The sequence below is a fragment of the Artemia franciscana genome, chromosome 1 (assembly GCF_032884065.1).
Source record: "Artemia franciscana chromosome 1, ASM3288406v1, whole genome shotgun sequence".
Classification (NCBI taxonomy): domain Eukaryota; kingdom Metazoa; phylum Arthropoda; class Branchiopoda; order Anostraca; family Artemiidae; genus Artemia; species Artemia franciscana.
In genome coordinates, this window is record NC_088863.1 from 14,193,525 (window position 1) to 14,207,634 (window position 14,110).

The following is a 14,110-nucleotide window of genomic DNA, read 5'->3' on the forward strand; positions in this document are numbered from 1 at the left end:
CTCTGAGTTGTCTCAGAACCTGATTAGGAAAGATTTCAATGATTTTTTTTTTTTATTGTAGGGGATATACCTAATCAACTTATCAATTATTTTTTTCGTGTCTAACTGCTATCCTATTATTTTTTACCTTAAGATCATGATTGTCCTGTCTCTGAGTTGTGTCAGAACCTGATTACGAAAGATTTCAATGATTTTTTTTTCTATTGTAGGGGATATACCTAATCGATTTATCAATTATTTTTTTCGTGTCTACCTGCTATCCTATTATTTTTTACCTTAAAATCATGATTGTCCTGTCTCTGAGTTGTCTCAGAACCTGATTACGAAAAATTTCAATGATTTTTTTTTTCTATTGTAGGGGATATACCTAATCGACTTATCAATTATTTTTTTCGTGTCTAACTGCTATCCTATTATTTTTAACCATAGAATCATGATTGCCCTGTCTCTGAGTGGTCTCAGAACCTGATTAGAAAAGATTTCAATGATTTTTTTTATTGTAGGGGATATACCTAATTAACTTATCAATTTTATTTGTCGTGTCTGATTGCTACCCTATTATTTTTTACCTTAAAATTATGATTGTCCTGTTTCTGAGTTGTCTCAGAACCTGATTGCGAAAGATTTCAATGATTTTTTTTTATTGTAGGGGATATACCTAATCAACTTATCAATTATTTTTTTCGTGTCTAACTGCTATCCTATTATTTATAACCTTAGAATCATGATTGTCCTGTCTTTGTGTTGTCTCAGAACCTGATTACGAAAGATTTCAATGATTTTTTTTTCTATTGTAGGGGATATACCTAATCAACTTATCAATTATTTTTTTTCGTGTCTAACTGCTATTGTATTATTTTTAACCTTAAAATTATGATTTTCCTGTTTCTGAGTTGTCTCAGAACCTCATTACGAAAGATTTCAATGATTTTTTTTTTCTATTGTAGGGGATATACCTAATCGACTTGTCAATTATTTTGTTCGTGTCTAACTGCTATAGTATTATTTTTAACCTTAGAATCATGATTGCCCTGTCTCTGAGTTGTCTCAGAACCTGATTACGAAAGATTTCAATGACTTTTTTTTTCTATTGTAGGGGATATACCTAATCAACTTATCAATTATTTTTTCGTGTCTAACTGCTATACTATTATTTTTTACCTTAAAATCATGATTGTCCTGTCTCTGAGTTGTCTCAGAACCTGATTACGAAAGATTTCAATGATTTTTTTTTTCTATTGTAGGGGATATACCTAATCGACTTGTCAATTATTTTTTTCGTGTCTAACTGCTATCCTATTATTTTTTTACCTTAAAATCATGATTGTCCTGTCTCTGAGTTGTCTCAGAACCTGATTAGGAAAGATTTCAATGATTTTTTTTTTATTGTAGGGGATATACCTAATCAACTTATCAATTATTTTGTTCGTGTCTAACTGCTATAGTATTATTTTTAACCTTAGAATCATGATTGCCCTGTCTCTGAGTTGTCTCAGAACCTGATTACGAAAGATTTCAATGACTTTTTTTTTCTATTGTAGGGGATATACCTAATCGACTTATCAATTATTTTTTTCGTGTCTATTTGCTATTGTATTATTTTTAACCTTAAAATTATGATTGTCCTGTTTCTGAGTTGTCTCAGAACCTCATTACGAGAGATTTCAATGATTTTTTTCTATTGTAGGGGATATACCTAATCAACTTATCAATTATTTTTTCGTGTCTAACTGCTATACTATTATTTTTTACCTTAAAATCATGATTGTCCTGTCTCTGAGTTGTCTCAGAACCTGATTACGAAAGATTTCAATGATTTTTTTTTCTATTGTAGGGGATATACCTAATCGACTTGTCAATTATTTTTCTCGTGTCTAACTGCTATCCTATTATTTTTTACCTTAAAATTATGATTGTCCTGTCTCTGAGTTGTCTCAGAACCTGATTAGGAAAGATTTCAATGATTCTTTTTTCTATTGTAGGGGATATACCTAATCGATTTATCAATTATTTTTGTCGTGTCTAACTGCTATCCTATTATTTTTAACCTTAGAATCATGATTGCCCTGTCTCTGAGTTGTCTCAGAACCTGATTAGGAAAGATTTCAATGATTTTTTTTCTATTGTAGGGGATATACCTAATCAACTTATCAATTATTTTTTTCGTGTCTAACTGCTATTGTATTATTTTTAACCTTAGAATCATGATTGCCCTGTTTCTGAGTTGCCTCAGAACCTGATTGGGAAAGATTTCAATGATTTTTTTTTATTGTAGGGGATATACCTTATCAACTTATCAAATATTTTTTCGTGTCTAACTGCTATATTATTATTTTTAACCTTACGATCATGATTGTCCTGTTTCTGAGTTGTCTCAGAACCTGATTAGGAAAGATTTCAATGATTTTTTTTTATTGTAGGGGATATACCTAATCAACTTATCAATTATTTTTTTCGTGTCTAACTGAAATAGTATTATTTTTAACCGTAGAATCATGATTGTCCTGTTTCTGAGTTGCCTCAGAACCTGATTAGGAAAGATTTCAATGATTTTTTTTTATTGTAGGGGATATACCTAATCAACTTATCAATTATTTTTTCGTGTCTAACTGCTATACTATTATTTTTAACCTTAGGATCATGATTGTCCTGTTTCTGAGTTGTCTCAGAACCTGATTAGGAAAGATTTCAATGATATTTTTTTTTATTGTAGGGGATATACCTAATCAACTTATCAATTATTTTTTTCGTGTCTAACTGAAATAGTATTATTTTTAACCGTAGAATCATGATTGCCCTGTTTCTGAGTTGCCTCAGAACCTGATTAGGAAAGATTTCAATGATTTTTTTTATTGTAGGGGATATACCTAATAAACTTATCAATTATTTTTTTCGTGTCTAACTGCTATATTATTATTTTTTACCTTAAAATCATGATTGTCCTGTTTCTGAGTTGTCTCAGAACCTGATTAGGAAAGATTTCAATGATTTTTTTTTTTTTATTGTAGGGGATATACCTAATCAACTTATCAATTATTTTTTTCGTGTCTAATTGCTATCCTATTATTTTTTACCTTAAAATCATGATTGTCCTGTTTCTAAGTTGTCTCAGAACCTGATTAGGAAAGATTTCAATGATTTTTTTTTATAGTAGGGGATATACCTAATCAACTTATCAATTATTTTTTTCGTGTCTAACTGCTATCCTATTATTTTTTACCTTAAAATCATGATTATCCTGTTTCTGAGTTGTCTCAGAACCTGATTACGAAAGATTTCAATGATTTCTTTTCTATTGAAGTGGATATACCTATTCAACTTATCAATTATTTTTTTTCGTGTCTAACTGCTATCCAATTATTTTTAACCTTAGAATCATGATTGTCTTTTCTGAGTTGCCTCAAAGCCTGATTAGGGAAGATTTCTATGATTTTTTTTCCTATTGTAGGGAATATACCTAATCAACCTATCGGCCCAATCTATGTTTTTTTTTCTATTGTAGGGAATTTTTTCGATGCTTTATGGGGACTTCTTGGATTTTCTCTTTTAAAAGACAAAAAGATGGCTCTGTTAGCTATTAGCAGCGTGTTCGGCATGCTTGGATTTTACGTGCCTTTTGTTTATATAATTGATGCAGCTGTTTCCAAGGTAAGGTTTTTTTTTGTTCTTATATTTTTCATTTTTCAAATTAAATTTATATTACATTTATTTATATATATTACATTATGTTACGTTTATTATATTTTTATTCTTTACATTTTTCATACTCCTATTTAGCTTAGTTATTTCAATTGATTTAAATCATATGTCTCCATTTGATTATAGCTTGCATGTCAGTGTTGTCACCTGTAGCTACTTCAGTACTATTACAATCAGTTTTTCTACTGAAGTAACCGAAATCGCTCTATAGCACGCAAATTTGGACAATTGTTGAACTTCAGGAACTGAAGATGGTGGGAACTCTGTTAAATACTAACAAATGAAAGAATTTAAGGGCTCATATTGGTGAATGTTTGAGTTTTTTTTTATTTCATTAATAATAGAGTGGTTATGGTCATAAACATTTATGTTCGTTTTTTTATTACATATTTCAATTATTCTTCTTTATTAGAGCTTGCTTGTTCGAAAACTTCCCTTTACAGTCGCTTTTCTTGTAAAAGATTTGTCGTCAAATGTAATTATTATTATATAAAAAAATATATTGTTCTTCTTTTACTCTGGAACGAATCAACAAAACCGTTCTACTAGAATTTCTGACCGACTGTTTTTTTTATCGTTAGCAACCCAAGAGATGGCCAATGTGGGGTTCGCAATTTTTGTAGTGACCTATTCTTGTATTTCCATCTACGCGGGTAATTGCTAATAGCCCCCCCCTCCCCAATTAATGCCCTTGTTTTGAAATTTCGTTTGAAAATGAACAGATGGGTTTTGTGAAATAACTTTCATAGAAATTAACTCATTGCTACACATTTTAATTTTACAAAAGCTATAGATGAGTTCTGATTGTAAATTTAGAAAACAAACTCATTTAAATATTTTAGGTAGTATGAGTTTTCACCATAGGTGCTAATCCATGATATTTTTTTATTTTTTTTTTATAATTATTATTATAAATGAAAACCCAAAAATACATTTTTAAGAAACTAAGGAGGGTAATTTTGGCTATTTTTAATGAAAATACCAAAACAATATTTTTTTAATCTACGCGGGTAATTGCTTATAGCCCCCCCCCCTCCTCAATTAATGCCCTTGTTTTGAAATTTCGTTTGAAAATCAACAGATGACTTCTATGAAATAACTTTCATAGAAATTAACTCATTGCTACACATTTTAGTTTTACAAAAACTTCTGATTGTACATTTAGAAAACAAACTCATTTACATATTTCAGGTAGTACGAGTTTTCACCATAGGTGCTAATCCATGATTTTTTTTTTTTTATTATTTTTTTTTATAATTATTATTCTAAATGAAAACCCAAAAATTCATTTTTTAAAAACTAAGGAGGGTAATTTTGGCTATTTTTAATGAAAATACCAAAACAATATTTTTTGAATCTACTTGGGTAATTGCTTATATCCCCCCCCCCCTCTCCAGTTAATGCCATTGTTTTGAAATATCGTTTGAAAATCAACAGATGGCTTAGGTTGAATAACTTACACAGGATTTCAATCACAACTACCCACTCACAACTCACCCACAACAAAGTAAGAATTTACTCATAACTATCTATTTTATTAGTTTGTAAGGGGTGGTTCTTAAGCTCTGATGGCACATTTATAAAATAAACCCTTATGAAATATTTGAGGTAGGAAGAATCAGTTAATTTTACTAATCAACTTTCAGGGTATTGATTCTACAATGGCTGGTTACCTCTTATCCATCATTGGTGTGACAAACATAGTCGGCCGTTTATTGTCTGGCTATTCGGCAGATATGCCCTCAGTGGATTCCCTCCTTGTGACAAATATTTGTATTGCCTTGAGTGGCGTATTCATTTTCTGTGTTCCCCTTGTCAATGGCTTTGCCGGAATGGCTGCACTTGCTGGCCTGTTTGGCCTTGTTTCAGGTAAAAGTTGCTTCTATATGTTTCCTTTTCAGTTAGGGTTGGCAGGATGCCAAGGGCGATGACCAGGTGCCAGAGTGATATCTAGACAAGCTGCCTATTTTTATATTACCTAATATTGTATATTAATTATATTACCTAATATAATTTATTACTTAATATAATTATATTAATTAACATAAAGTCATAAATAACAGTATTTTTATAAAACATTTATATAAAAATAAATATAATTTTTTATAAAAAAGAAAATAAAGTAATAAATAATAAAGTAGCATAATAAAATAACAATTGATTATATTAGGTAATATAATTATATCAGATAATTACATTAGGTAATATATTACCTAATATTATATTACCTAATACCAATATTTGCCACCTGTATAAACTTTATTTCTAACGTTTACATGAAATTGGATTTTATTTTAATTTTTAGAGTTACGATTTCAATTGACAGAGCGTACTTTTTACCTATACTTTGTTATAATACAAGGTTTTGTAAAGGACTCTTTATAATTTAGGGGAGGTTGTCACTCTTTTCAACCCTGCAGTTTAAATTGAATTTAATTCGAACTTTTTATCGAATTTTAATTGAACTGATTTATATTAATCGAATATTTATTGCTAGCTGTATAAACTTTATACCTTACGTTTTATATGAACTAGGATTTTGTTTTAATTTTTGGAGTTTGGTTTTCAATTGACGCACCATCTTTAATAGACTCCAATAAAATAATAATAAGTATATATAAAAAAAATAAATAGATACAATAACTTCTAATAATCCAAAGAATTTTTTACAATTTTTTGAATAAACCGAATGAGACCTTTGAGCTGATTCGCTCAGATTTAGGCAGATCTTGCGTAAGGCAAGATTAGCAAGGTTATATTTTTCTCTCTCTCTCTTTCTTTTTTTTTTTTTTTTTTTTATTCTCCATAAAATGATTCGTTTATTTTGTTTGTTTTGTTGTTGTTGTTTTTTTCTCACCACGGGAATCTGTACTTTCCCTGAATTGTGTCTAGAATCTTGTCTATGTAGCGTATGCATTCAAGAACACTATAATTGTAATTTGTAAACTTATAGGATCAGGAACAATCATGTATCAGCCATTGTTCACATAAACACTAGATGACAGATTACACACTTTTTAGGCACAAATTTATAAAAATAAATACCTGCTAAAATATCAGTGGATTCCTCGAAACAACAAAATTCATTGAATTGGAATGAGAAACTTTTTTAAAAGCACTAAAAAGAACTGTAGTGTAACGAGCCAGTGTTTCACGTAACGCCAGTGTTTCACGCTCTTCTTTGTTCTACTTGTAGTACAAAAGGGATGTTGTCACCCTTTTCATCCCCGCATTTTTATATAGAATTTTAGTTTTTGTGTGGCACTGTTTCGAAAATGATGCATTCTGTACATTTAAAAGTGCACTCGGAAAGTTTTTTTTAGAGGGGGGGGGGGGGGGAGCGGGGATGGGATTCTGAAATATCAAAATAAATCCTAGAGTCATGACTTCAACGTATTTATAAGAGTTTTTTTCGAAAAATCTGGTTGTTATGGAGTTTTTGTATATGACCTTGTAGTCAGGTAATATACAAAAACTTTTGGGGATTAAAAATCATTTCATAACCAGTTGATTCTTTTCATTATCTGATAATGACTGATCTGTAATATAAGTTGTTTGCTGCATGTTCACCCCCTGTGTGCAAAAATGTTAGAAAACAGGGATTGAAACCGCATGGTTTTGGAAGGAGGATTTGGATTTTTAGGTTGGTGTTAGGCCATGTTGCACAATCTATTGCAACAGCAAAAGGAAGCCACGTTCATTGTAAGCAATCAAGAGTAAATAAGAAAACACGGCCCCTGCAACTGTTTAAGTCTTTAACTTGAATCTGCAAACGCTATTTGAACCCTGTGCAAAAATATTTGCAAATAAGGACTGGAATCACATGGATATTTGTGGGTTTGGAAATGACAGTTTTTAAGAAGTGGAACCAGATACAACTTTAGAGGAATCCCCTTTCTGTTGGCCGTTGCTTTAAATCTAAACATCCCTGTCATTCCAAGGAGTATTTGTAAAAAACTAGTTTATTTAGTGAAAACTGATTATTAAGTGACCAAACTTTTTATGGCACTTGGTATTAACCAAGTGACATATAGCAGTCGCCAATTCTGTCGGTCTGTCTGTCGGTCTGTCGGTCTGTCGGTCCCGGTTTTGCTACTTTAGGCACTTCCAGGTAAGCTAGGACGATGAAATTTGGCAAGCGTATCAGGGACCGGACCAGATTAAATTAGAAATAGTCGTTTTCCCGATTTGACCATCTGGGGGGGAGTGGGGGCCCGGTTAATTCGCAAAAAATAGAAAAAATGAAGTATTTTTAACTTATCAGCGGGTATTTGGATCTTAATGAAATTTGATGTTTGGAATGATATTGTGTCTTAGAGCTCTTATTTTAAATCCCGACCGGATCTGATGACATTGGGGGGAGTTGGAGGGGGAAAACCTAAAGTCCCGGTTTTGCTACTTTAGGCACTTCCAGGTAAGCTAGGACGATGAAATTTGGCAAGCGTATCAGGGACCGGACCAGATTAAATTAGAAATAGTCGTTTTCCCGATTTGACCATCTGGGGGGGGAGTAGGGGCCGGTTAATTCGGAAAAATAGAAAAAATGAAGTATTTTTAACTTATGAGCGGGTGATTGGATCTTAATGAAATTTGATGTTTGGAATGATATTGTGTCTCAGAGCTCTTATTTTAAATCCCGACTGGGTCTGATGACATTGGGGGGAGTTGGAGGGGGGAAACCTAAAATCTTGGAAAACACTTAGAGTAGAGGGATCGGGATGAAACTTGATGGGAAAAATAAGCGCAAGTCCTAGATACATGATTGACATGATCGGAACTTATTTGCTCTCTTTGGGGTAGTTGGGGGGGGGAGTAAGTCTTAAAAATTAGAAAAATGAGGTATTTTCAACTTACGAACCGGTGGTCGGATCTCAATGAAATTTGATGTTTAGAAGGATATTGTGTCTTAGAGCTCTTATTTTAAATCCCGACCGGATCTGATGATGTGGGTGGGGAGTTGGGAGGGGGAAACCTAAAACTTGGAAAACACTTAGAGTGGAGGGATCGGGATGAAACATGGTGGGAAAAATAAACACGAGTCCTAGATAGATGATTGACATAAACGGAACGGATCCGCTCTCTTTTGGGTAGTTGGGTGGGGGGTTAATTCTGAAAAATTAGAAAAAATGAGGTATTTTTAACTTACGAACGGGTGATTGGATCTCCATGAAATTTGATTTTTAGAAGGATATCGTGGCTCAAAGCTCTTATTTTAAATCCTGACCGGATCTGGTGACATTGGGGGAAGTTTGGGGTGGGGAGACCCAAAATGATGGGAAACGCTTAGATTGGAGGGATTTGGATGAAACTTGGTTGGAAAAATAAGCAAAAGTCTTGCATACGTAATTTACATAATTGGAACGGATCCGCTCAATTGCGGGGGGGGGGGGTAATTCTGAAAAATAAGAAAAATAACGTATATTTAATTTACGAAGGAGTGATCGGATCTTCATGAAACTTCATATTTAGAAGGACCTCGTAACTCCGATATCTTATTTTAAATCTCAACCGGATCAAACGTAATTGGGGGGGGGGGCAGTTGGGGGGACCGGAAATCTTAGAAAATACTTAAAGCGGTGAGATCAGGATGAAACTGGATGGGAAGAATAGAAACCTGTCTAAGATACGTGACTGACATAACTGGACCGGATCTGCTCTCTTTGGTGGAATTGGGAGGGGGGAGGTAATTTTGAAAATTGAGGTATTTGTAACTTACGAAAGGGTGACCAGATCTTAATGAAATTTGATATTTAGAAGGATCTTGTGCTATAAAGTTCTAATTTCAAATTCCGACCAGATCCTGTGACATTCGGGGGAGTTGGAAGGGCGGATCCGCTCTCTTTGGGGGAGTGGGGGCGAGGGTTAATTCTGAAAGATTATAAAAATGAGGTATTTCATTAGGTTCTTTAGGATTCTTTAGGTTTTGACCTTCTCACAAGTACCAAATGAGCTCTTGGCTCTTGGCTCTTCCAACCTCGTACCATATGAGCTCTCGGCTCTTCCGACCTCGTCACAAGTGCCATATGAGCTCTTAGCTCTTGTTTAAATACTGATTCTTATCTGCGGTTAACTTTCCCAGCCAATCGAAATAACAGGTTTAATATTATTATGCGACAAGCATTGATGCTTACCGCTATTCGTAATAATAAATAAATAAATAAAAATAAATTATGTGATTCTTATTTGTTGAAAAAGCAAACCACTGATAAGTGTCAGTATATAAATAAAGTTTGGGTATTTAATAAACTAGTCTTCTACAAATAGTGACTGGAATCAAGTGCATATTTGTCGTTTTGGAAATGGCAATATTTAAGGAGAAGTGGTACCAGATTCAATTTCAGGGGAATCCCCTTTCTGATGGCTGTTGATTCCAAGTAGTATATGCAAAAAACTAGTTTATTTAGCGAAAAACTTTTTTCTGATTCTTATCAGTGCTTAACTTTCCAACGAATCGGAATAACACGTTTAATATCATTACGTGATTCCGATTTGTTGAAAAAGCTAATCACTGATAAGTGTCAGTATATAAATAAAATTTGGGAATTTAATAAACTAAATTTTTACAAATAGTAATTGGATCCACGTGCATATTTGTGGGTTTGGAAATGACAATATTTAAGGTCAAGTGGTACCAGACACAATTTTAGGGGAATTCCCTTTCTGTTGATTGTTGCTTCTAAATTCATATGATTCCAAGCAGTATACGTAAACAACTATTTCATTAAGTGACCAAACTTTTTTATATACTGATTCTTATCAGCGGTTAACTTTCCCAACCAATCGAAATAATACGTTTAATATCATTATGTGATTCCCATTTGTTGAAAAGATAATCACTGATAAGTGACTGTATATAAATAAAGTTTGGGCATTTAATAAACTAGTCTTTTACAAATAGTGATTGGAACCACGTGCATATTTGTGGGTTTGGAAATGGCAATAGTTTTCAAATAGTATACCAAATATGTATATTGAAGCGAATACCTGGGTTGTCTATAAGATGCTGATAACAATGAAAAAGGAGAATAGCCAAGGCTTAGGGCTTTTTCATAGTTAAAAAAAAATTTGGAAGATTGGATAGTTAATTCTTCATAATTAGATTAAGACATCGGGAGTCACGGTAATGACAGTAGTCGAGTATATTTCTGAAAAGTGGGTGCTTTGAAAGGCCGAGGCAGATTTGTTAAAAAATTTCTAGGGGAATTATGGAAGGATATTCTAAGGTATTCGTTTTGCTGACTGTATATTAATCAATTAGCTGTACAAAAAATGTAGTTAGATCCCATTTTTCAAGGCTATGATGTCACAAAATTTATTATGGCTAGGCCAGGTTTTACGGATAATTGCCATGGATTGCGTGAAATTGACCGTCAACCACGGGCCATACGAAAATCAGGTTGTCCCCGAAAGGGGGTAGAGGTTACAAGAATGAATTTAAAGGAAATAAAAACTTCATGGACAGTTAAAGTGTGAAGCTATGAATATATTGGGGCGAAAAACAATAAAGTTAATATACAGTTGCGAAAATTTTTTTACTCTCCAATTGAAAATTCTTGACACAGATCTTAAACCACACTAGCTTCATGACCCCGCTTTCGTGCACGCGCTATGAAATGTGTGTTATGTTCAGAAAAAGATTTCGCTACTGTTGCATACTTATATTTTGGGGGTGAAGAAGGAGCTTAAATAGCTGTGTTGGACTCACTGATGTAAGTTCTCAATAATCAAAGTAGTAGTAGCAGTAGGAGAACTGCTTCTTTCTTATCTAATAATATTATGCCTATTTTTTTCTTTTTGTATATGAATTGAATTTTTCTTCTTTTTTTTCAGCCGCTTTTATCGCACTAACATCAATTGTCCTCGTCGACTTGTTTGGTATCGATGAACTGACGAAATGTTTTGGGATAATTTGCATTTTCCGTGGTCTCGCTGCCATAGTTGGCCCACCCATTGCTGGCTTTCTGTACGACACAACGGGTTCATACGACATTCCGTTTTATGTAGCTGGAGGGTTTTTGGGTTTGTCTGCGATCTTCAGTTTCCTAATACCAGTTGTTCAAAAGTGTTGTGACAGTGATAATACTCAATCGAAAAAATCCCCTGAAACCGAAAATTTCTTAGAAAAAAACCAAAAATTTGCCAATGTTTAGATTAGATTATTTATCAGTATTAATTATTGTCATGTTCCTTTTGTTCAGCTCTATTTTATTCCGCTGATAAGTACTCTTCTAATAAAGTTTCTGTTAGTTTCGTATTCCTGCATTATTTCTAAGGTTTAGTTTTATTTTTTCTATTGTAATCAAGGATTATGTCTAAGTTTAAGAACAGCCACATGTGTGTACCTATTTTTAATTTGATTGGAGCCCTAAATATTCCAGGGGAGAGCTGAACATAGCCTTACATGGTTGGCTACATTGTTTTAATTCCATTTTTATTGTTTAATTCCATTTTCACAACATTGATTAATATAAAAGACCAAATATAAAAAAGAGCAAACATTCCCCAAATAAGACCAAACAGACCCCAGTTTGCCCCCCCCCCCCAGCTGAAATTCAGTTTCTTTCAAAATCTTGTCAAAACTAAGATAAATCTGCATAATTCAAGCATAAACAGATTAGTTTTTTTTTTAGTTTATATTTATCTTTATATTCCCCTGTTGTTTAATGGTGTAAAGCAGATTCCTTCTCTGAGTGTTGGGGAAAGCGTGCATTGTTGTCAAGATGGGTAGAACTAATATTAAGGATTCAGACATAGTGTTCGTCGATTTAGAGTTGGATTAAATAATGCTCAAAGACCAGATAATTTTGCCCCTGTTCTCGTCCAGTTTCGATCAAAAGAAATAGCACGCCATGTGTTTAAAGCGAAGAAGCAGCTTACTGGTTCAGGGTTGTTTGTAGCTTAGAACCTTACGAAACGTAAACACGATTTTCTGAGCGCTTCAAGAAATAAGTTTGGAAGTCGCAGCGTGTGGTCTGATCAAGGCCGTATTTTGGTACGCAAAACTGAGACTGCTCCAATCAGGTGTTTCTGGTCAATTCATGACCTTTTATATATTTTTTGTTCAACATTTGTATTATTTTGTTTTTTCTCTCTTCTTTCTAAGTGCTGTTTTGTGTTCTTTTATGTGCAAAACGGTAATGTCTGATCTAGACTGAATTAGTTTGCTTTTACTTTTGCTTGACTGGCTGAACAAAGGATGAGGAACACAAAACCTGAGTTTTCAAAAACAAACTATAGTTACCAGAAAGGAAGGGGGTGTCAAATAATATCTTTCTGTGACATACAAGACCAAAATACATTGCTGCAATTTACTCTACGTCAGCCTTGCTTTACTTATTGCTGAGTTGTTTCAATGATACGGTAATTATCACATTTCCCCCCCCCCCATCATTAAAATATAAAGACGATATTCATTTTTGCCAACAAAAAAAAAACAAAACATTGTTTTACTTGTGAGCCTACTTCTTCACAGACTATAGAATTAGTGATTAATATAATCTGGTACCGAAATTTTGTTAAATATAGAAGATGGGAGGGGGTCCTAGGTTTTCACCTAAACACTATCGAAATCAGTAAAATCCAACTAACCTCTTGGTCACGACATTCGTTGTAACTGAACTAGGTGAACCAAACTTCTTCATAATGGCAGCTGTAAGGTTGACCAGTTGAAAATCAGGCAAGGACGGTTGAAGAAAATCCCTAATTGATCAATAAAATCAAGTGTTTTTTTTTTTTCCACCTGGCGGCAACCGTGCGCAGAGTATTTTTGATTGTGCTGTGGTATAAAGGCAGAGTTGAACTAAGGCTCTTTATCAAGTTCAACAAGAAATAAGACAGAGAAGGATGAAAGCAAAAACATACTCTCATTGGACAAATCCAGCATGCTAGCACAAATTCATGTAGATGCAAGATTTTTATCGAGCTTGCATCCTCGTGAAAATGGCTACTACGACAAACACATTTTTGTCAGTGTTGCCGAGTTGAATTGTGAAAATTAAACAAGCAAAAATAATTAGATAAATATGATAAAGCTTTTTGCCCGTAGAAATTCAAAAAATCTATTGGTTCGTAAAGACAACAGCATCGTCAAAAGAAAGCTACAGCTCTGTATCAAAAAGCTACAACTCTTTGTCACACATAATGATAGCTTGTTGTTTGCTTATTTTTCACCTAAGCTTTTTTTTTATTAGGCACTCAGCTACCAAAGACTGCGTAACCATATTTTAACCCATATATCTACTCTACTCTCTTCAATAGAGCAATAGTCGTTTTTTTAGAAAACGGGAGTGTATTTTTTTCTGGAGAAGGCCAGCTAACGTTTTTTTTACTTAATGCTTAAATCCCCCCAGAAAAAAAATATGATGATTCATTACTGTGGTGAAAATCATTTAGATCCTTAATTTTGCAATTA

At 33.3% G+C, this 14,110-nt stretch overlaps 2 protein-coding genes across 2 annotated transcripts in view; one reads left to right on the forward strand and one right to left on the reverse strand.

The window, feature by feature from the left end:
* Positions 1 to 11,953, forward strand: part of LOC136026050 (monocarboxylate transporter 14-like) — a 62,080-nt gene extending 50,127 nt beyond the window's left edge. Inside the window, exons 12-14 of the mRNA XM_065702233.1 lie at positions 3,503 to 3,648; positions 5,346 to 5,568; positions 11,530 to 11,953. Of these exons, the coding sequence (XP_065558305.1) occupies positions 3,503 to 3,648; positions 5,346 to 5,568; positions 11,530 to 11,849 (689 nt within the window). The 3' untranslated portion in view covers positions 11,850 to 11,953. The remainder of the gene's footprint in view (positions 1 to 3,502; positions 3,649 to 5,345; positions 5,569 to 11,529) is intronic.
* Positions 1 to 14,110, reverse strand: part of LOC136026093 (FGGY carbohydrate kinase domain-containing protein-like) — a 461,793-nt gene that overhangs the window by 421,837 nt on the left and 25,846 nt on the right. The window lies entirely within an intron of this gene.